Below are 25,206 nucleotides of genomic sequence, written 5' to 3'. Positions count from 1 at the left end.
TATTATATTATATTATATTTTATTTTATTTTATTTTATTATATTATATTATTCATTTATTATATTATATTACATTTTATTATATTCATTATAATATATTATTATATTATATTTTATTTTATTTTATTTTATTTTATTTTATTATATTATATTATTCATTTATTATATTATATTACATTTTATTATATTCATTATAATATATTATTATATTATATTATAATATATTATATTATATTATATTATATTATATTATAGGCGAGGCAGTGGCGCAGTAGGTAGTGCTGTCACCTCAAAGCAAGAAGGTCGCTGGGTTGCTGGTTCGAACCTCGGCTCAGTTGGCGTTTCTGTGTGGAGTTTGCATGTTCTCCCTGCCTTTGCGTGGGTTTCCTCTGAGTGCTCCGGTTTCCCCCACAGTCCAAAGACATGCGGTACAGGTGAATTGGGTAGGCTAAATTGTCTGTAGTGTATGAGTGTGCGTGAATGTGTGTGTGGATGTTTCCCAGAGATGGGTTGCGGCTGGAAGGGCGTCCGCTGCGTAAAAACTTGCTGGATAAGTTGGCGGTTCATTCCGCTGTGGCGACCCCGGATTAATAAAGGGACTAAGCAGAGTAGAAAATGAATGAATGAATATTATATTATATTATTGTGCCTTCTATTGTTTTTATTATCAGCATTTTTAAAAATATATAATTATTCTGAAATTTAATTATATATAAAACTAAAAGTATAATATATGTATAATTTTATTTATTTTTAAAAACATACAAAGATTACATGCACAGAAGAGAATCACAGGTCAACAGGGAGATTGCAAAAGAGCAGATTCTGCTTTAAACTGGACTGACTGAATATCTATGATTAAATATATACTATTCAAAAATATACGGACAGATGTAAAATACAGTAAAACACCCTAAAGGCTCCTACACACCGGGACGCTTTTCGTTTGCGTTTATCGTCAGCGTTTTACGAGACGTTTTTCCGTATTCAAACCCAAGCGATTTTCACTGGCATCAAGCAGAAGAGGATGCAAATTCACTCTTTTGACGTTAGATGGCGCTACACAACTTTAAGCTTCTGACACCCGCTTATAAAACAGAAAAGGAGGAGGAGAGAAAGTTCACACGCTTGTTGTTAAAGTTACTGGTGACTCGAACAAGCATGGATGGTTCAAGCAGCAGCTCCAGCTCTAGCGATGAAGAAATGACAAGTGTTTACAAGAGCAATAAGCAGCTAAACATTCATATTTCCTCTGGGCATCTTCTTCAATGTGTGCTCACCTTGACAGTTTTGCGCTTGAGCGCCTCCAAGTGCTGTTTACTGTAACTTCAGCAGCTCCGTGCACGTGAACACAAGTGCCGATCTGATTGGCGCGTCAAAACAAAAAAACGAACATGAGTCGTTTTTGTTTTTTTAAATGATGTTTTTGCGCCTGCCGTTTTGCGCGTTAGTGTGCACGATCACATTGACGCCCTTTATTTAGTCACGAGGCGTTAAACGTCGACAGAAAACGTGAGCAAAAAACGTCTCGGTGTGCATGGGCCTTTAATCTGTTAACACATTGATAGTGGTTGAGTTTGCACCTGGATATTAATATTATTATTATTATTATTATCGGGAGATCGCTGACAGGAACAGTGATCAGCTCCGCCAGAGCACGTCTGAAGCCCATATGCAAGTTTATTTTACAGTCTATGACAGAAACACATTTGTGCCTCACTAGATCCTCCTGTATGGGCGTGCGGTTATTATAAATCACTCACAGGACATTAGTTTGGACAAATATGTCGATACATTCAATAGTTCACACAAAAACACACAAAGAGAAACTTTCACTTCATGCACAGTTTATGAATGAACAGACTTGTGTGTGGGCGAGGCAGTGGCGCAGTGGGTAGTGCTGTCACCTCACAGCAAGAAGGTTGCTGGTTCGAACCTCGGCTCAGTTGGTGTTTCTGTGTGGAGTTTGCATGTTCTCCCTGCCTTCGCGTGGCTTTCCTCTGGGTGCTCCGGTTTCCCTCACAGTCCAAAGACATGCGGTACAGGTGAATTGGGTAGGCTAAATTGTCTGTAGTGTATGAGTGTGTGTGAATGTGTGTGTGTGGATGTTTCCCAGAGATGGGTTGCGGCTGGAAGGGCATCCGCTGCGTAAAAACTTGCTGGATAAGTTGGCGGTTCATTCCGCTGTGGCGACCCCGGAATAATAGAGGGATTAAGCCGACAAGAAAATTAATGAATGAATGAGACTTGTGTGTGCTAGTTGCAGACCCGATCATAAGGCTGTTTTTGCGCCGAGTTTGAAGTAATCAATCAGAGAACAGGAGAAAGTGCATTACTTCCATCATTTTAATATAGCATATTATAATGCAATCCAAAAATTATAGTTTAATATTGAGAGTTAATTTTAATCTTGTGGTTCACCTGCAGGATCGCTGAGGTCCACTAGTAGGCTGTGGCCCACTGGTTGAGAGTCCCTGGTCTAATATATTCAGCACAGGCTCATTGGAAATACGTGCCTCAGCCTACATTTTTGCAAAACATAAAATACATTGCTCCGGTTAAGTTTAATCGATGTAAATGTTGGATTTACATTGCTAGGCGCCTATCAACTGTTTTTCTCATAGCATGACAAGCTGACGAAAACATTGCTGCAACTCTTATACAAGTTTTGTTTATGGAGAAAATGAACAAGCACTGCAGTGTTTGGGTGTTCTGCGTTTGTCAGAAGTAATTAATATACGGGGATGTTTATATTCCATACAAATTATGAAGCTGATCGGTCCGTTCTTGTCATGTGACTCACGGTGCACTTGCGGCATTCTGAAAAGTTGAGATGTTTTCAACTGAGTGAGCCAGGAAAACGTGAGCGCGTCACTCCAATATGTGCACCAAGCCGCACACTTCCATTGGAAATAATTAACTTGCATGTGGAAAAGACACGATATGTGAACAGCCACCGTCATTTGCCACCTGCAGCTGTTGATCATCTTGCACAGCCATGGTGGATTCACCTGATTTGTTGATAAATGGGTTGCAGATCCATTCCTTGGCAGTTCACAGGCCCTTCAATAGGCCTTTTCCTCTTACCAAAGAAATTTCCAAAGAAGTCAGTTTCTTACTCACTTTGCTGCATGTGAATTAAATTTGGGCGCTCAACTGACCGAGATGTAAGCGAGAGATCGTTCAGACTCAGATAATAAATAAAACATAAATAATTATTGATTTCTTTTGCAGCCCGGTACCAGTTGAGGCCCGGAACTGGGGACCACTCCACTAGAGGGGGCTGTTAATCTGAAATATGCTATTTGCAGGATGTTTTGTTGTACGTTTCAGATGCATGTCCTTTTTGTATACGTCCATGAGAAGGCGGAGCTTGTAGTACAGATTAGCAAGCAAACCACTGAACTAAATGCTTCCTTAAACCCAATCAATAGTGTTTTCAAAATCAAAGTAAGAAAAATTGCACTGGAAGGAATGTCATCAGTAGTTTGAAATTAATTAATTAAAGCACTTCCTGTTTATTTTTAGTTAAATTCTCAGATTACTTAAGGTATTGGGTGTGGCTAACATACTTAACCACGCCTCTCCACCTTTTTAATTTTGACAATAAACAGAAATGGTGAGCAGGGGTCTATTCTTCGTACCTTGCTTAAATGATCTCTTAAATGATCTTAAATGATGATTTGGCAGATCCTAGATCTCATCTTGATAACTGATCACTGGCTAATTTGGTTCTTTAAACAAGTTAGCGAATCAGATTTAAATGTCTGAATAAACTGATCTGAGATCACTGTGTGTGTTGTGAAGGACAGATCTATCAATCCTCGAAATCATGATCAGCAATGCAATGATTGGCTGACGGCAACGCAGCGTAATGACATCATCTAATTAATATTCAATTATCCATGTGAGCAAAATTACATCAAATTTGCAGTAAACGGTTTGTTAAATATGACACGCAATAACTTTCCACATTTGTTGTGAGCTGCAGGCTTTACACTTTCATGTGTCAAGAATATTCATCATGTATTTCAATGCATATTAATGTATTTAGTTCTACATTTAGAGAAGATTTTCTTTATTATAGTAGCCTAGGCCTACTCAATTTTTTTAAATTGGCGTAAGGAATAACTGTATGAATTAATTTTGCATCAAAAAAGCATTTTGATTTTGGTAAAGGTGTCAATAACTGGCATATTAGTGATCAAAACACATGCATAAATGCATTAATTATTATCCTTTTTTTTAAATAAGTTGAATATTGTGCATATATCAGTTTGTGTCTAAAAAATGTATATCAATATTTACTCTTTGAACCACCAGGTGGCAGTCTTTGCACTTTTATTTCAGAGTGCTGATTGCATAAGTTTTATTAATATATATATATATTTTTAACATTTTAACAAGCAGGGTTTTCAGCGCTGTGTTAGCGATCTCTGGGAATTCTGCCATTACTTTAATCCAGAACACCGGCAGAGTTGTTGTCTCGAACACTGTTTTAAGGCCGCCGTCATTTACGATCTCCAGCAGTTGGTCTTCTTCTTACACGGACATGCTGGATTCAGCTGGTTTGTTGACAAATGGGTCACGTATCCATTCCTTGGCCGTTTGTGGGTCCTTTGAGGTTGGAAAGTAGCGCTCAAACTCCTTTAACAGCGAAGACTGATGATCAGGCACCAGCTTGGTGAGTGAGGGCACAGGATCAGTCTCACACAAAATCCCAGCTAATGTTTGAAACATGCCCAATATGCCTCAGTTTGGCTTTAAATGCAGCTACTTTATATGCCAACTTAAAGATAATTCATTCTTGTGCGGCCCGGTACTGATTGATCCACGGACCGGTACTGGTCCGCCGCCCGGGGGTTGGGGACCACTGTTGTATATTACGCTACAAAAACCTTGTAATAAACTTCCAGTACGTTTTCTGTTATTTTACAGACTTATTTCTCTATGTTACGCTTTCCAACATTGCATGGCTCCACACAGCAAGCCAGACTCGTAACAATAAATGATATTTAATTAAAATAATTAGAACTCCTCTATATTGAGGAGCCCGGAGTCTCATCTCCCGTTTAAAAGTAAAGACAACAACAAAAACGAATGACCAAGGAAACAACGTAAAGTCAAATTTTTTTGACGTTTAAATTTCAAAAAGGAGACAATAAAAAGCTTGCAGAGGTAAATGCCAAAATAACAAACAAAACTCAACAGCTCATTAAGTTTTTAACCCTCTTACCTGCACATGAAATTAAACAAATAAAATAACATAGGTATGGCTGACGTGAAACTGACGTTTCGACACAGTGTCGAGATCCCGAAGCGCAAGTGTTTCGTAACACTGCACCGAAGCGAATCTTCATTTGGTTGCCAAGGTCAAGAAAATCACGTTTCATCTGGCCTAGTGGACTGTGTGTGTGCACGCTGATACTGTGCTTCGATTGACATTTTGGGTTTGAATCCCGACTTGTACAAATACTCTGAAATCATGGTTTCATGTATTTTAATCATGTTTCTGTTTTGTGTAGCCTAAATAGGATACAGCTGCAGTTATGCCATCAATTTAGCATCATTTTTGAAACACTGTAAAACAATAATAAATATTTTTACAGTACTGTGATAGTTGGGTGAAGGGTTTGGGTAGACATTAATAAAATACAATAAATGGGAAATTTAATGAATAATATAAATAATTCTTGATAACTTCAGGCCACAGTTTCTGATCTAGCAACAACCCTGTTTTAATACCAAAACAAGACATATTTATTCACAAATTGTTTATTCGGATATCAGACCAATGTTTAAAAACAAAACGATACAAGAGCAAAGCATTACTAACTGGTATTAAAGCATTTCAAAACAACAATATCAGCCTAGATTCGAACCCACAATCCCCGCATGGTGGTCAAATACCTTAACCACTCCACTATACTACTTAAAAGTTCAAGCATACAAAGTGGGGTTTAATGCCTCAATTTGCTCAACTGTTCTTTCAGTTCTGTTCTGTTTCAGTGCAATACATAATAAAATGACCACTAGGTGTCACTGTAGAGTGGGGTTTCGAAACATTTCGAAGTTTCGACACATTTGCTTCAACTGTTTCAGTGTTTCACGAAGCCTCGCTTTGCCCACCACTAAAATAACATTCACTTACCTCCCTACTAACCACAAAACATAAGGAAAAAGTAATAAAACAAAAAGGCACCCTCCTCAACACACGTGTCTCCGTATATCTCAAAGTCAACACTCAGCAATCACTTTTAACAATTAAGCAGAGTAAAAAAAAATACAACACAGTTTCTACGCCACAAAACAAACAACACAAGCCGGGAGAGAGAAAACTCCTCTAATGACATTCCAGTCCGGTTTGAGCATCGATATCGCAATGTGTGCATCTGTAATAGTCATATCGCAGGATTAGATTATTTATTAAATATTAAAACACTGACATATTATTATTTTTTTTATATTTATTCAATGATGACCATGCTATTTTACATTTGATGGTTACATTTTTGTAATGACTACTATTCGACTCCCCAAAAAACCATAAAGCACTGTTTATCATACCTGTCAACATTGGGATCTGAAAATAAGGGATATACCGCCTGTTAAGCTCCAAGTCTATGGGGAAAACAACATGGGCATAATAAACGATAAAACAAATGTGTTGGGGTGGTGGATTTCCCAAACAAAAACAAAAATGAATGCAAAAGATCCCTTTCAGTCGACAACCTAACTCGGACACTCAGTTGAGAGTATTCACCTTATTCTTTGCAGACGAGCGGGTGCAGGCATTTGGATCTTTTTGGTTTAAGACTTCCGGTTCATTTTTAGACGTTAAAAACTGCTGATTGCGCTGCTTGATTTTGCAAACTGATATTTTCTTATTTTATTATTCTACTTGGTCTGTATAGTAATGCAAACATTTGTTTGTAGAGCAAGTAGTTTGACCGTTTTCTGCCGTTTATTATCACTAGTCCTTTCTCCCATAGGCGACTGAATCAGAAGTTCTAAAACAATCGCGAAGACAGGCGCACGTCCGCATTTCAGAATAAGGTCAATAAAAAGTACTGGTTTACTCACTTATTAAAAGTAAAGTCAACTAATCACTTTGAAGCAATGAGCTTACTCACACTTTTAAAGAAAAGTCAACTAATCACTTTAAAAGTAACATATTTAATGAATAAAAAAGAAAACTCAACTAATCAAATTAAAAGTCAACTAATCGCATTAAAAGCAACAAGTTTACTCTGTTTTTAAAGTAAAGTTAAATAATCACTTTAAAAGCAACAATTTTATTAACTTTTTTTTAAAGTAAAGTCAAATAATTGCTATGAAAGCAACGGGTTTACTCACTTTTCTTTTACAAAAGTAAAATCAAATAATTGTTATTTACAGTGTACAAAGTCATTGCAGGTGCATAAACTGAAACATTGTTAATTCTTTATTGTTTTTTAGTCTTGCCGGCTGTAATATCACTGATCAGTGTTGTGACATTGTGGCGTCAGCTCTGCAATCATCAGCACTTCCGCATTTTAGAATAAGGTCAATAGGAATAGATTTATTATAGAAAAAAGTAGCACATTTAAATGAGCATTTCTTCAGAGTGGCCACAATAGCAAGCAGAAGAATCTATAAAGTAAATGCACTAAATTACCTATGAATATTCAAAGAAAAATACAGGAAGATTACCTTTCTCCCTAAACATAAACACAGTCAAAAGTATGAATAGGCAGGCCACCCCTACAATCTCAAACTCTCAAAAATAGGTTAAACCTGAAAAAAGGTAACAAGTTTGAGTGTTGGTCGTCGGCCGGAGGGGTAAAGGGGAAATCCAGGAGCTCCACTCCCAGCAACGGTCGCAGCGCTAGTGATGGGTCGTTCATGAACGATTTGTTCATTTTGAATGAATCTTCAATATGTTTGTTTGTTTGTTTGTTTGTTTGTTTGTATACTTTATTGTCCCTCAAAGGGAAATTTTCTTTAGACTCACACAGCACTTCAGCAGGTTCCAAGTGGTGCTCGCTGCAGAGCCATTTGAGGAGAGGTGAGCTCCAGCGAGGGGGAGCTTAAGCTTGAGCTCCACCTTTTTTGCACTTCTTCTACGAGTGATGTCACTGGGGGTAGGGTTAGGGGTGGGGTTGGTGTACGCATTAAAACAGCTTACAGGAGGAGGAGCGACAGCTCATGCTCCCCCTCTCTGGAGCTCACCTCTCCTCAAATGCCTCTGCAGCGAGCACCCTCTCGCAGGTTCTGACACGATGACAATTTAAAAATAAGCCAACATGCAAAAGGATTACATACATTATCGATCAGTGTTAAACAGTCTGATTGACACAGGAATGAAAGAGTTCTTAAGTCTGTTTCGCTTCCAGCGGAAAGTTCTGTATCTTCTTCCAGAAGGTGAAAGATCGTAAAATGGGAAGAGTACATGATATGGGGTTACTGAAAACTCTTTTCACTTCATTCAGAGTGCATTGCTCGTAGAGTGTTTATATACTAGTAAAAGTTTCAGATCCTATTAGTCTTGTTGCAGTTCTGATAATATTAAAATTTTTTGATTTCAGATTTACAGAAAGATTTCCATACCATGTAGATATCAAAATACAAATACAGCTTGATAAAATAAGTACATGATTTTCTTACCAACACCATAAAACCATAACCTTTGGAGAAAATGCAGTCTTTGGTGAAGCTTTTCACAGATCCAGTTTACGTGAGTGTCCCATCTTAGAGAACTGTCTGTGTAAATTCCCAAATACTGACTCGCTCTGCATAGTGAATGGCAACACCAACAGCATGAGGCGATCAATTATATACCATTACATTACAAACCATAGGAGAGGGTGAATTCTCCAGCAGGATAGCGCTCCTTCTCATACTTCAGCCTCCACATCAAAGCTCCTGAATGCAAAGAAGTTTAAGGTGCTCCAGGATTGGCCAGCCCAGTCACCAGACATGAACATTATGAAGCATGTCTGGGGTAAGATGAAGGAGGAGGTGAAGATGAATCCAAAGAATCTTGATGAACTCTGGGAGTCCTGCCAGAGCGCTTCACCATTCCAGATGACTTTATTAATAAGTGATTTGAATCATTGCAGAGATGTATGGATGCAGTCCTCCAAGCTCATGATGGAGTCAGACACAATATTCATTCTGTTTCCACTGCAGCATGACTTTATATTCTTTACTGGACATTATTTCTGTAACAAGACTTTTGTCTAAGCAACGTCAGAACTTACTGTCCTTTTTAAATAATTCAAAATCAAGGCGTGATCGTATTTTATTTTGGTCAAATAAGCGTAATCTAGAGGCCTTTGCCTTTCATATAAGCCACTTCTGATACCAAATGATCCAGCTATTATTTGTTGTTCCTAAAACTTGGATAGGCGACAATACTTTTCAGCTAGAAAAAGTCAGCTAGAATACAAGAATCTGCGGATTCAACACAATGAAGATGTAAAACACCAGCAGCCACTGAAATCCTTCCACTACTACTAGACATGACTGAACCGTCAACAATCTGAGCATGCTTGACCCACTTACTGAACCACAGCTCTCCTAGTTCTCAATGCGCATTACTTTCAGAAAGGCACTTTTACTCCAGCATCCAGAATGCACTCCATCCAAAGGCCATTATAGCTTAATGTCTATTGGACAAGCTTGGGATGCATTTAGGGAAAAATTGTGCACCAGATTTGCAGTAAGTGGGTCACAGAGATGGTCACTCTGGAGGCCATCATTAGAAACCCCTTACGCTTCCTGCAGGACATACTAAACTCATCAGAGGTGAAAGAAACCAAAGAGTTAATTATTAAGTGCTGCATTTGGCTCTTTACTCTAAACAGAGCAGCTCTTAGCTGTCGGAAACACTTTTAACCATTACAAACTTTTAGTTGAATGATTCAAGCACACTGATGTAAAGGAGGGACTTTCTGCTGTTACGTAATTACTCATTAAGCCCATTCACAGGCTTTACAATGGATTAAAGGAACTTTCTGGGTTCAGCCTCATCCGCAGCCATTGTTGTATAATGTTCATTACCACGGTATAATATTTCGAGCACTTTGAGTAATACGAAGAGAGTAAAGCAGTGCCAGCATTCTGAGGATTTATATATTCAAATATAAAGCTTGTATTTTTTGTAAAAGCACTTATGTTAATTGTGAGTTGTGTAAGCTAGTCTAAATCACTGCTTTTGGTGATGCTGATGTTCCAGATCTGTGCAAGCTTGTGTTTTTGGGCTCATACAGTTGAAGAAAGAAATATTAGCCCCCTTTGATTTTTTTTTTTTTTTTTGGGGAATATTTCCCAAATGATGTTTAACAGAGCAAGGAAATTTTCACAGCATGTCTGATAATATGTTTTTCTTATGGAAAAAGTCTTATTTGTTTTATTTCAGCTAGAATAAAAGCAGTTTCAAGAGTTCACACTTAGCTGATGATTGATTATAAAGCTTGTTTGGCATGCTGTCCTGGGAGAGAGCCCTGAACTCATGATCCTCGAGCCTGGGGCTCCCTCCTGTTGCAAGGCGGGAGGGGAGTTTGAGCTCAGGTAGATCTCGAGAACTCCCCTGCTGTAGTAGCTAATGAACAGTAAGTGATTGCTCTGGGAGATAACTACATACTAGGAGCATGTCTATGGTGCCGATTTGGATCAGTTAATTGACTTACCTGCATGTTTTTGGATGGTGGGAGGAATTTGGGGACCCCGGGGGAAACCCACGTGAGCACGGGGAAAAAGTGCAAACTCCACACAGAAATGTCTGCTGGTTTGGTAAAGCCTGGAACCAGAGACATTCTTGCTGTGAGGCAACAGTGCTACGCACTGGGCCACCGTGTCACCCATCTAGGCAGGTGGAGGAGTAGGGGTGAAAGGGGGGAATCTTCAAAATGAAGATGGCAGTGGAATGAAACCCAGGGTATTTATAGTTGTTTAGGAGTCGTCTGATTGGAGCATTGTGAATTGGATAATGCGGATCCAGCCGCTGGCAATCATAAGCAAAGGATCCTCTCGAAATTAGTTTATACATAAACTTAACTTAAAAAAAAAAAAAAAGCATTTTAATGTCAAAATTATTAGCCACTTTAAGCTATTTTTTTCCCGATTGTCTACAGCAGGGGTTCTCAAACGTTTCAGCCCGGGACCCCTAAAATAACAATGCCAATGACTCGCTCTACTATTTTCCCACTATTATTTATAATTATACAAACATTGCACACAACACTCACACAAACCAATAGGCCATATTGTCAGGGTTCTGCCACTCTGGTCTTGTAAATTCTTGTTTTGGTGGCAGAGTCCAGACACTAGCTCTGTCTAGTCCTGTCCTGTTGTGCTCAGCTCAAGTTTTCTTGAGTCGAGCACTTGTTTTGTTATTGTGTGTCTGTGCATGAGCGTCATTTGTGAACGTGCATGGACCGTGCGCTTCCCCGATTGATCCGGGTGCGTGTTTTCCGTTTGGGTGTTCACGTTCATCTGTCTGCCGCGTTGTTTCATTCCCTGCATCTCAGTCCAGTTGGTTTTAGTTTTGGTCGGCGCTGGGATGAAATATGCACGCTGTGTGTGTGAGTGCACAGTGAGTGCTTTCATCCATCGTGTCTTGGATTCAGTCTTCTGTTGGTGTCGTGTTTAGCACATGGTGCGTGTTTACATGCATGGTGTGCTTGTGTTGACATGAACACGCGGTTAATGAGTTCTCTCATTGGCTGTGTGTTCTAGTCTTGTTTTATGTGAGTGCATGGCTTGTGTTGTCTCTTTGTGTCATGTGCTCTCCCGTCTATTGTCTAGTCCAGTGGTTCCCAACCTTTTTCTTTGGGGCCCCCCCCATGAACATATACAAACATTGGAGCCCCCCCACCATATAAATACACACGCACGCACACATGTACTGTGTGTATATATATATATATATATATATATATATATATATATATATATATATATATATATGTGTGTGTGTATGTGTGTGTTTGTGTAATATTAATATACAGTAATATGTATAGAAAATATTAATTAATCAGTTTTAACTTGTCTTGGCCTTAAATAAAACCAAAATCTAGGTAGGCTTTGTCATACTGTCTAATCTTTTTCTTCGCCTCTGAAGAATCACTGCATTTACGTTTGTCTGCCATTTTTGTTTTGATTTTGCCTTTACGACACGTTGACAAGCAGATTGCCCGAGTGAGCAAAATTTAAATAATTATTTAAAGTTATTTATTTCAATTATTTTCACTATTATTTTGGAATTTTAAGTATGTGTTTAGATTTTTTTTTTTTTGGTACTTAAAAATACATGTATAATAGTAGAGCTGCTCGATTTTGGGAAAAATCATAATCACGATTATTTTGGTCATAATTGTAATCACGATTATTCAAAACCATTGCCAGTTAAAGTCAAAATTATTAGCGCTCCTGAGATTTTTTTTTTTTTATAAATATTTCCCAAATTATGTTTAACATAGCAAGGAAATTTAACAGTATTTCCTATAATATTTTTTCTTCTATTTGTTTTATTTTAGCTTGAATAAAGAAAGGTTTAAATATTTTGAAACCAATTTAAGGTCAATATTATTAGCCCCCTTAAGCAATATATAATTTTGATTGTCTGCAGAATAAACTACCGTTATAATGACTTGCCTTATTACTCTAATTAAGCCTTTGAACTGCACTTTAATCTAAATGCTTGTATTTTGAAAAATATCTAGTAAAATATTATGTGCTGTCATTATAGCAAAGACAAAAAGAAATCTCAGTAATTAGAAATGAGATATCAAAACTATTATGTTCAGAAATAAGTTAATAAAATATTCTTTCCATGAAACAGAAATTGGGCAGGAAAAGGTTTGCTAATATTCAAGAGGGCTAATAATTCTGACTTCTACTGTATACATACAGTTATTTTCCACCCTGCAAAGGAAAGAGAAATAAATACAATAGAATAGAATAAAAATATGAAACAAACTGTGCTTTAAGCATCTTCACTGTAAGAAAAACACCTTAGCTACAGCAGTCCTTCAGTCAAGAGCAGCGAGGGTTTTCTCGTTATGTTTGTTTAATAATGATAAAAACAGGCGGCAGAAGGATAATAGCGCGCTGTCTCTTTAATGGTTTCTCTTTCACGTCTTTTGATCCTCAACTCGTTTGTTTATTACACAAATGAGGGTTAATGTAAATAATCACTAAACACCGCGTTTTGACACCTATTTGACCATTAAAGCGCTCACATTAAGATGACTTAAAATGTCTGCGCTCCTCTGCTCGTCTCAGTGTGTGAATGAGAGTGAATGCTGACCGGCCGCATGCTTCTGACTGCGTGATCGTGCTGCACACACACATAAGCTTTTTCGCGCTTTTAGGAGCAACACGTGTACAACTGTGGCGAAATATGATGCAATAATCATTTATTTCGATTAATGCTTTTTTATAATCGTTTGAAACCGAAATCTAAATCGGATTTTCGATTAATTGCAAAGCCCTTTATAATAGTGGACCATTTTTATGCCTTTTTCTACCTCAATACTTATCCTCTCCCGCGCCCCCCCTGTGAACTCTGGCGCCCCCCTTAGGGGGGCGCGGACCCCAGGTTGGGAACCACTGGTCTAGTCCCACCCTCCTTGTTAACCTATTATTAGTTAATTGTGTTCATCTGGTTGTTTGTTAATTTACTTTTTATAAAACTCTTAATTTGTTAATTTACTGTTTATAATCCCCTCATGTCTGCTGTCCTCTGCCAGTTCGTCATCATATGTCGTCGTTTGTAGCCTTGTCCTGTCTCTCCAGCCCTGTTCCTTACCAGCCAGCCCAGTGAATTTTGTGTGTTTAGTTAATGTTTTCCCCCTCGGGTTGTTTATTTTGCTGTTTATTTTTATTTTTACAATTAATAAAAACCCATTTAGTTCAGCAATTAAGTCCTTGCCCCTTTCTTCAACACGATCGTGACATATATAAACACAAGCATATTGACAACACAAAAAAGTGCAACAGTCTAACAACTATATAATTTCTTTTATTATTATTTAATATTAACCTCACCTAATGAGACTGGTGGGCACAATATTTTAGTTACATCACAAATCTTTTCTTGGCTTAATTTTAAAGACTGCTACTTAAAGCTCGTCCTCCATGTTTAGTCGTGGCCTGTATTTATTTTAAATGTACGAGAGTGCTGTAAAGGTGTCAGAAAGTTTAGCTATTGCTCTGTAGTTAATCTAATGTAAAAACCAAAAACCCTAGAGGTTGCAATTCAATGTAAAATTGAAAAAAAAAAGGAGGGCTGATGGCTTTTTGTTTGGATATTGTATTTTTTATGTAACATTTTATCTTCTGTAGGTTATAGATTAACAATAGTAATTTTAAAAAGTATTTTCAAATTTATTAAATTTTTGGAGATCACCAAACGACCCCCTCTCATTGTACCGTGGCTTAAATCTGAAACAGCAGTGTTTAAAACTATTGATTCGTTCTTAAAATAGTCGACTCATAGTGGTTCGACTGAATCGCCACAATAACGAGTTTTTAGCCGTGTCAGTGTGATGTTGGTATGGAAGTCAAGCCCCGCCCTTTTGTTGCGCGCACAGACCCAGGAACCCCGTGGCCCCGGTCACAAACACTGTAGAAAGAAAAAGAGGAAGACAAACACTGCAGCAGATCCCGGTTGAATCATGTCGCGAAGACGCTATGCTCTGAAGTGTGAGAGGAAAGTTATTCCCCCTGCCCAAAGATGATACTGTGAAGACTCTGTGGTTGAAGTTTATTTTTGCACAAATACCTCAGCATTATCGCCCCAGCCTTGTGCTGTGTTTCTGTCATTTTCTGATGAGTGCTTCAGCAATCTACATGCTTACAACGGGGGATTCATCGGCTGTTTGTTAACGAAAGGATCAGAAAAGATTATTAATGTAGTATGGGACTTTGTCAGAGCTTGACAGGAAATTTTACAGTACACAGTTCCTGGATCAGTTCATTCCTCCATTTCACTAGTGTAAGTACGTGCGATTAAAATGGCTGCCTCCTTGTTTTTTCTAGCTTGCAATTTATGTATTTAATTGTTTTTGTTACTTGTTACGTATCTGGTTAACTCTATATTCTCATATTGCGTCTAAAACCACTTTGAAAACGCTACAGATGACGATTTCTTTACGAATTTAGCGTTTCTGAACTCATAATCCGCCATTTGTCATTGCTATAGCCACCATCAGCTGTTCTTACACGCGTGTGGTAGTCAAGTTTCAAAATAGTTCAGCTTTTGCCGCTGTGTGAATTAATACTAAATGTGTGCCATTGTTTGGACTAGAGCAATATGCTGGTGTTTAACTGCATTGCTTTAATGCACTCCTGCATTGGGCTCACACATACACTCTGCACTCTCTCTACTTCAACAATGTTGATAAGCCATAGTGGACATTTCTCTCTGTCTCATGTTTGATGCAGTCAACCAATTGCAATAGACTGGGTCATCGGACCAATCAGCACAGAGAAGCATCGTGCTAAGGAGAGGTTTGGGAACAAATGAATCGCTGAACGAATCATATGGGAGTCTCTGGAATAATTAGGTAAAAATAAATGCATATTATAAGACAATAAAAGCGTTTTTTGACTTTGCATGCATATCAGCCTGATGTTGGAGACCCCCAAAACCAAATTATGACCTTCTATAATGCAAAATAGGGGCTCTTTAAATGAAAAACATATCCACATTTTTTATTTTATTATTATAACATATTACTAAAGCTTTGACTAGGAGTTCAGATAAGTGTGATATCTTATCCAGATGTTTTCCTAATCCTCTAATTGGTCAGTACTGCTGAATATGCATTAGTACAGTAAACAGCTGCTGAATAAGCCAAAAGCTCAGCAGTAAAGCAGACGTAAAGGGCTGTTTTAATGAGCCTTTGACCCAGCGTTTGTCCTTACTTAGCGTTAGTAATGGATTTGTGTAGAAGAGTGACCAACAGACGACTACTGAGAAACATGCCTCGTCATGCTTCAATACAGCAAGTTCATCTTGATTTCTGAAGCTCAGTATAAACATCACAGATAACCCATGTGATCCGAGTGCTTCCGCTGTGACTAACAATGTTAAGATGGTTTGGAGCAGCAGTGATCACAGACTATGGGGCTATAAAAAAAAAAAATCTGAAGCTTTTGTGGGTTGTGTGTGTGTGTGTGCATGCGTGCGTGCGTGCGTGCGTGTGTGTATGTGCATTTATGTTCACATATACATGCATTTCGGAGCAGACATGCATATATACAGGTACATGCATATATGTACATGCCTGTATAGACACTTGCTTATATACATGCATTTATTTGCATACCTGTACATACACTTGCCCATATACATGCATTTATGTGTATACCTGTACGTACATTTGCCTTTGCACATGCATTTATATGCATACATACACTTGCCTATATACATGCATTTATGTGCATACCTGTACATATACTTGCCTATATACATGCATTTGTTTATACCTGTACATACACTTGCCTATATACATGCATTTATTTGCGTACCTGTACTTACACTTGCCTATATACATGCATTCATGTGCATATCAGTACATAAACTTGCCTTTATTCATGCATTTATTTGTATACCTGTACTTATACTTGCCTATACACATGCATTTATGTGCATACATACACTTGCCTATATACATGCATTTATGTGCATACCTGTACATATACTTGCCTATATACATGCATTTGTTTATACCTGTACATACACTTGCCTATATACATGCATTTATTTGCGTACCTGTACTTACACTTGCCTATATACATGCATTCATGTGCATATCAGTACATAAACTTGCCTATATTCATGCATTTATTTGTATACATGTACATATACTTGCCTATACACATGCATTTACGTGCATACATACACTTGCCTATATTTGCATACCTGTACATACTCTTGCCTATATACATGCATTTGTTTATACCTGTACACACACTTGCCTATATACCTGCATTTATTTGCGTACCTGTACATACACTTGCCTATATACATGCATTCATGTGCATATCAGTACATAAACTTGCCTTTATTCATGCATTTATTTGTATACCTGTACTTATACTTGCCTATACACATGCATTTATGTGCATACATACACTTGCCTATATTTGCATACCTGTACATACACTTATTTATATACATGCATTTGTTTGCGTACCTGTATATACACTTGCCTATATACATGCATTTATGTGCATACTTGTAAATACGCTTGCCTATATACATGCATTTGTTTATACCTGTGCTTACCTTTGCCTATATACATGCATTTATTTGCGAACCTATACATACAATTGCCTATATTTGCATACCTGTACATACACGTTCCTATATACATGCATTTGTTTGCTTACCTGTATATACACTGGCCTATATAAAAACATTTGTGCGCATACCTAAACATACATATTTGCATACATTTGCATATATAGTTGCATTTACATAATCTTGCATATATACATGCCTTTATGTGTGTACATACACTTGCATATATATACATACACACACACACACACACACACACACACACACACACACACACACACACACACACACACACACACACACACATACATACATTCATTGTTATATACATACATTTATGCACATACATACACTAAGATAGATAGATAGATAGATAGATAGATAGATAGATAGATAGATAGATAGATAGATAGATAGATAGATAGATAGATGGATGGATGGATGGATGGATGGATGGATGGATGGATGGATGGATGGATGGATGGATGGATGGATGGATGGATGGATGGATGGATGGATGGATGGATGGATGGACGGACGGACCGATGGATTTACAGACAGAAAGATGGACGGACGGACGGACGGACGGACAGACAGAAAGACAGACAGATAGATAGATGGATGCATTGATTTGTTTAAATGTATCGTTTTCTCCTCTTTTTTGGCCAAACCAAAAGAATTAAACTAGAAGTGTGAAAGCAATCTTATATTCATGTGTCTTCTTTAGATCTGCTTAATCGCTGAACAGAATTTCTTCCATGCCTGACTACTTTCAGAAAGAAATTCATAAATGTTTAGAACCACATGAGTAAATGGTCAGAAAATTTTTATTTTTGTGTGAACTATCGCGTTAAGCTTATTTGTGGTCTTTAAATCTCAGTATTTAAATGATAATTTTTTTGCAGTCTTTCCATGACGTATTGTTCTTCCCGTAGGCTATTACAGTATAATCCACTGCTCATTAACAGACAACCAGCCACAGAAGAGAACAATTATCCCATCAGCCCTTTAATTACAGAGCACAATGCAAACCAGATCTGCTTAAACCCCCACACTTCCCATCATGCCCTTGGACAACATGATCACAACCCCAGCTTAAATGTGTTCTAGCAATGTTAAGACACAGGCATTTGTAGCTCCGCCCTCTTTTGAAAAGAGAACAATCTCATTTGAATTTAAAGCGACAGTCAACAAAACCGCATGATTTGGATCAAAGCCTAAAGGGACTCTTTCAAATCGTTATATAACAATATTTGTGAGGTATTTTGAGCTTAAAACACACTTTAGGGACATCAGAGGCTTATTTTATGTCTTGTAAAAATGAGTATAATATAGGTCCCCTTTAGATCAGATTGTTTTCTAAGTTGTAGTGCTGGTTCCACATGTTTGAGTGTGCTACTTGTGTCTTAACAGGACCAAAGCATGTCCTGAAATGACGTTTGAGCCCATGATGGCGTGTCAGAATTGATTTAGCATGAAAAGATTGACTGTGTTTCTTTGCCTCAGCGCTCTTCATGCTTCAGCTCTGATTAAACCTGATGTCCAGTGCTTGTCGGTCATTTTTGTAGATGCACTGCGTGTTACGGACAGGATTCTGACTGTGCAGTTTGTCCTGAACCTCCAGATGAGGAGAACTGCATCTCATTTTGTTGTATTTTTGTTGTTGACCTTGTCATGCGGTGACATTTATTGAATCAGATCACTTCAGCTATAACAGTGGTGACTTATTTTGGCCATGTGCATGGTAAAGTCTTTGCAAGTGAATGCATTTACATGACTAAGTGAATCTCCTTAGCTATCAGTGTGTACAATGAGGAGTTAGATCTGAATTGGCTATACATATATTATGCTTTTTGGTTTAATTGTGGTTAAAAAATGTAATTAACACTATATATAAAACATGTCCTCAAAACCAAATATGGGAATTTTCTTAATTATGCTTTCAACATTGTGCCACAGATATAGTCAATGTGACATGCATATATACTGTAGGCACATATATAGACATGCTGTATGTATATATATATATATATATATATATATATATATATATATATTTGGGATGTAACGGTATTGTAAATACCGTCATACCACAATATTATTTTTTTTCGATATTACCGTAGTCGCATGACTCAGTAAAACTATAGGTCTTCTGAGAAAATTTGCTCAGGCGAATGAAGCGAACGGGAGGTAGCGGAAACTACAATTCCCATCAGCCCAGGCTCGGCCATCATCCCTTGCGGTCTGTTGTCGCTACAGATCCAGTAATGCGGAAATGGAGTGTGCTGCTAGAAGCGGGCATCAAAAAGAGCTGGAAATGATCGAACCTGAAGCGGGTTTTGTCGCCGCACGCGTTCTGATCAGCTGTGTTGTCGCGCGCGTACTGTAAAGCGGGGAGGGGGTTGAGCGCACATACTCAAGAGCGGTGTTGTCGCGCGCCTACTGAAGGGCGGGACGGAGGGTCTGTCGCGTCGCGGGGGCACTTTTGATCATTTTGGAAGGGCACTTTCTATCCAAGACTAAAAAGGGCATGTGCACTGCACAGGTTGAGCCCTATGTGTGCACATGCCTGCAAGTTGGGGAATACGACTAATAACAGTCATGGGGACTGCAGAAACACAGCACACTGTTCAGATTGATGCAGACATGAGACCTCTATCTCACTCATGGCTTGTCCTCTCAAGTCGGGGAAAGAAAATGTACAACGTTACCCACTGCTGTCAACCTGGGCCAAGTCATATCTCTCTTGTCCCAGAAACCTCAGTCCCAAATGAGAGGGTTTTTTTCTGTTGCAGGGGACATTGTAAATGCCCAGAGATACCAGCTTTTACCAGATTATATTTATATGATAATTTTCCTTTAAACCCATCTCTATCTAAGTGAGTGAGTGATTGATTAAATGTTGAATGTGATGAGTTTTCAACACTACTAAATTGAAACTTTATTTTTTTACATGGTTTAATAATTTTTTGTTAAAATTAATTTTTTTGTTAATTATTAAAATTATTTTAATTAAAATTGAAGTTCCTGTTTCAAAGCTTACAGATAGATGGCTAATTTGTATGTCATTAACACTTTTGGCACTTTTTTGGAGTATTTTCATAAGTTTTGTTTTTTCCTGTAAATGATTCAATAAATACCGTACCGTGACATTCATACCGAGGTATTACCGTACCGTGAAATTCTGATACCGTTTCATCCCTAATATATATATATCTATCATGGATCAGCTGCCACCTGCTGCTTATAAGAGTCAGTCGCAGCCGTTTTTGTTGAGGGTGTGACTAATCAAAGGGGTGTAAGAGAACTTGGTAGACATGCATCAGAAAGCGAGCTGGATATTTAAATTTGTTTATATTAATTGCTATAAAAGCTCATGTTGTTTAAAGGTACTGTTCATATATCTGACTGTTTGTATTAAATAACAAAATTGCATTACAAATAGTATATAAATATATTCATAGATTTTAATACAAGAATTTATTTGAAGAAAATATAACACTGTGCATGGAAAGCCTTGTCAATGCATCGTGATTCACCGAGATATCAAACTGAACCGAATTGATGGCATGATAATCATAAACGAACTGAACCGTGAGACTAGTGTAGGTTCAAACCTCTAATTATCTTTTAAAATGAGGTTTTCATGATTATTATTATTTCAAGGTTATTATTTTCGTCACCGCTCTCCCCTTATTAATTCATTTATTAAACTTTAAAACTTTTACATTTTAAAATGTATTGCCTTTATTTCTATTGATTAGTTTATTTCTGACTTTAACCAGTTATACATTAGATTTATTGTCCAATTTAATATATAAAACTCTACAAATATTTATATTTCAGTTTAGCAAATACATTTGGTTTCCAATTGCATCCACTTGTCTCCCTGTCAATATTTTGCATATGAATAATTTCATTTGTTTATTTTCTTGTCGGCTTAGTCCCTTAATTAATCTGGGGTCGACACAGTGAAATGAACCGCCAACTTATCCAGCACATGTTTTACGCAGCGGATGCCCTTCCAGCTGCAACCTATTACTGGGAAACACCCATACACAATCAATCACACATACACTACGGACAATTTAGCCTACCCAATTCACCTGTACCGCATGTCTTTGGACTTGTGGGGGAAACCGGAGCACCCCTAGAAACGCCAACTTACCTAGCTGAGGCTCGAAGCAGTGACCCTCTTGCTATGAGGCGACAGCACTACCCATTTCGCTACCGCTCTGCCTCCATATGAATAATTTGTTTCATGTATAGTTTGTTGTATAGTATATAGTACATTTAAAGCGGATCTAATCCTTTGATCAAAGTTGTCCTGAAACAATCGAACACCCATACTTGTCTTCAAATGTTGACTACTACAGTATGTAGTGTATCTGTTACCTTAGAAAAAGTTAGAAAGCTTTATTAAACGGGTGAAACTGCCCTTTACTGTGAAATATACACATGTATTTTTGTTTTAGGTTCTCACACTGTGCAAAAGCAACATATTTCTGCTCTTAAAGGGATAGTAAACCCAAAAATGAAAATTCTGTCATCATTTACTCGCCCTTTACTTATTTCAAACCTTTATGCAATTCTTCATTCTGTTAAACACAAAAGAAGATACTTTGAAGAAAGCTGTAAACCTGTGACCATTGACTTTCACAGTATTTGTTTTTACTACTGTGTAAGTCATTGGTTACAGGTTTACAGCTTTCTTCAAAGTATCTTCTTTTGTGTTTAACAGAATAAAGAACTGCATAAAGGTTTGTAACCACTTTGAGTAAATAATGACTGTTTGGTTTACCAAATAGTTCACCGTTTTTGGTGAACTGTCCCTTTAAACTGATAGCAAGTGAAACCTGTTGAGTTATAGTATATAAACAGTGTGTTTTGTGTGTGTGTTTCACCTGCAGAGTGACCGTCTGCTCATCAAGGGAGCGAAGATCGTCAACGATGATCAGTCTTTCCATGCAGACATCTATATGGAGGATGGAGTTATCAAGCAAGTCACAGTTTTATTAATCATTTATTAATTCATTAATTCAGCTTTGTCTCTATTTCAGAGGTTGCAACAGCTATTTTGGCATATGTTTTACACAGCTTCAATCCAGTGCTGGGAAACATCCATTTACACTCATTTACACATATACACTAGGGTCAATTTAGTTTATTCAATTCCCCTATAGCACATATCTCTGGACTGTGGGGAAATGCTAACTGACCCAGCTGGGGCTAGAACTAGCGACCTTCTTGCTGTGAGGCGAACGTGCTACCCACTGCGCGACTGTGCAGCCCGGGCAAAAACATAAAAAAATGAATAAAATGACGGTTCATTAATCGTAATCAAGTTAAATCGTTCAATTAATCTGCATTTTGATTTTAGGTGAAATCACCCAGCCTTATTACTCTGACCCACAGAGTAGTTTTGCATCTTCAAACTCTACCATTCCCACTTGCTGCCCCATCACTGCTGAATTTATGTTTCTTCTCATTCTATATATATATATATATATATATATATATATATATATATATATATATATATATATATATATATATATATATATATATATATTATGCACAATTTCACAACTTATGCACATTTTTCCATTTCCATGAAGCATTATGTCGATGGAACACACACTGAGGAAGGCTTTGTGCCGAAATGTCTGTTTGTCTGTTATCACCCGTAAAATGTAAGAAAAAGTAAAAATAAAAATAGTACGAAGCAATTGAGTGCGAATCGTTACCTTCTTTTGAATAATAGTAACGATCAGATTAACGCACCAAACCAAAGAAGTAACTAAAAAACCGCAAGCGCGCAGAACAAACTTCAGTAACTCTGCACACATGAAGCATTTTATAAAATAATCCTCAATGCACATGGGGCCCTATCATACACCCGGCGCAAGGCACGGCACAATACTCTTTTGCTACTTTTAGCTCGGCGCAAGGGTCATTTTGAAGTGTTGCGCCACGCTGTTTAAATAGCAAATGCATTTGCGCTCAAATGTGCGCCCATAGGCGTTCTGGTCTAAAAAAGCAGGCGTGTTTTGGCACGTTGCTATTTTGAGAAACTGTAAATAGTCTGATCTTTAGACCAGAACAAAGTCGGTCTATTGTCTGGCGCAAAGTGCGCCTGGCTTACACACTACAAACAAGATGCAGAGCAATACGCAAATATCTTTACATATGAATAATATATAACATCTTAAAGATATATATAAGGATATAAGGATATATACAGGATATAAATATAAATTATTAAAATATTACAAAACATATTCATTTCTCGCCTACATGAAGATTTAAAACCACTGCATTACTTTCTTCATCTCGGGAGGCTTTTTAGTTCATTCAATTTGCTTTTGTATAATGTTATTATTATTAGCAGTATTATTTATTATATCCGTATTTATATTTGTTTTATTAAAAACAAGCTTAGATTTGCCCACCTGTCAAATTTTAGATCATATGGGGCATGGCAGGTGTATTTGGAAATAACTCAGTAATTTGACCACACTTGGTTATTATTGTTAATTTATTCGTTTGCTAGAACTGAATTTAGAAATAGTTTTGAACCAAATCTTTGCGCTTAACAAACAAAATTTATTATTTATAGGCTAATTGATGTCTGTGCGTAAAGGTTTCCCTATCCATGAGAGCAAAAGCGAAAGTGAACTTACTTTACGTCAAAATGCGCTTATGGCGCGACGCAGCTGGCTCTTAAAGGGAATGGGAGATGAGACTCTAATTGGTTTATTCTCAAAACACACCTATAACTCATTGAGAAAATAAACTCAACCCTTTTAGACCATGCGCTATGGTGCAAATCGGATTTTCCCGTCCTTAAATTTGCAAAAATGCGTTCTGACACGCCCTGAAAGCGTTTGCGCCCTGCGTTTTGAGCTCTGCGCATGGACTGTCAAAATAGTGTCTATGGATAGAAGCACAGCTGTCTAAGCTATAGACCTTTTTCTTGGAACGCAAAGTTTCCCATTACGCTTTGCGTGTATGCGCAAGGAGAATGATAAGAACTTCCGGTTCTGCAGCTGATGCGTGTAAACAGTCACATTTGCACAGCTTTGAAAAGATAGTTTTAATCTATTTTCCCTTCTTTTATCATCTTTGAACTAATACTGTTGTCCAATAGCACCACCTGCTGGACAGATCATTTAAAAAGATGCGATCTAATAGGATGGAAAACAGCTGCTGTGAGGCATTTTCCCCCAACATTATGAAGCTGCAGGCCCGGAGACTCAACCGCACGCTCAGACCTGCTCGCTCAGACGGATCAGACCTGCACTTCCAGACTTCACATTGCCACCTGCTGTTTAAAAGATCGACTAACCTGAATTCAGCTGCTTCTAAATAGTGTATATGCTGAGCTAGTGTTTTTCCCATACTGGTAAACTTCCGGTGAGCTGTTATTGTGAGTTTTTTTTCTCTTTTACTCAGTTCCTTTTACAGCATCGATGTTGTAATGTCATTAAAACAAAATCAGTTAACTAAACTTTGGCATTCATTTAGTTGCTCAAGCGTAAAACGAGACGAAAAGCCGTCTACTCGCACACGCCCGTCAGAATCGGCAGTCAGGTGCAGAAGCTCCATTGAATATACTGGGGTGAAATAAATGCTCATATTATAAAGACATGGCGGGGAAAATGTAATTTAATGCAGTGCTTCTTGTACAATCTGAGACCCACTTTATATCAGATATCACTCAGCCAGAGGAGATCGTTGATTTTTATTGAAAACTGACCTTAAACGCAGCGATTAACCCAGATTACTGGCAAATTAAAAGTCCTATTAGCATGCTTCAGCATATCGTTCACCCTATTGTAACTTAAACAATTTTTCTAAAATACAATATCATGCTATAGTTGAACACATTATTATATGAATTATTAAACA

General features: G+C 37.7%; 1 protein-coding gene across 2 annotated transcripts in view; it reads left to right on the top strand.

The window, feature by feature from the left end:
- dpysl2a (dihydropyrimidinase like 2a) overlaps window positions 1-25,206 on the top strand; it is a 67,573-nt gene that overhangs the window by 10,395 nt on the left and 31,972 nt on the right. For both annotated transcript variants that reach the window (XM_087264123.1, XM_087264124.1), the window contains one exon: window positions 22,206-22,294. In XM_087264123.1, the coding sequence (XP_087120249.1) occupies window positions 22,206-22,294 (89 nt within the window). The remainder of the gene's footprint in view (window positions 1-22,205; window positions 22,295-25,206) is intronic.

The sequence above is a fragment of the Danio rerio genome, chromosome 8 (assembly GCF_052040795.2).
Source record: "Danio rerio strain M-AB ecotype USA chromosome 8, GRCz13ab, whole genome shotgun sequence".
Taxonomy (NCBI): domain Eukaryota; kingdom Metazoa; phylum Chordata; class Actinopteri; order Cypriniformes; family Danionidae; genus Danio; species Danio rerio.
This window is presented reverse-complemented; position numbering and strand designations above follow the sequence as displayed.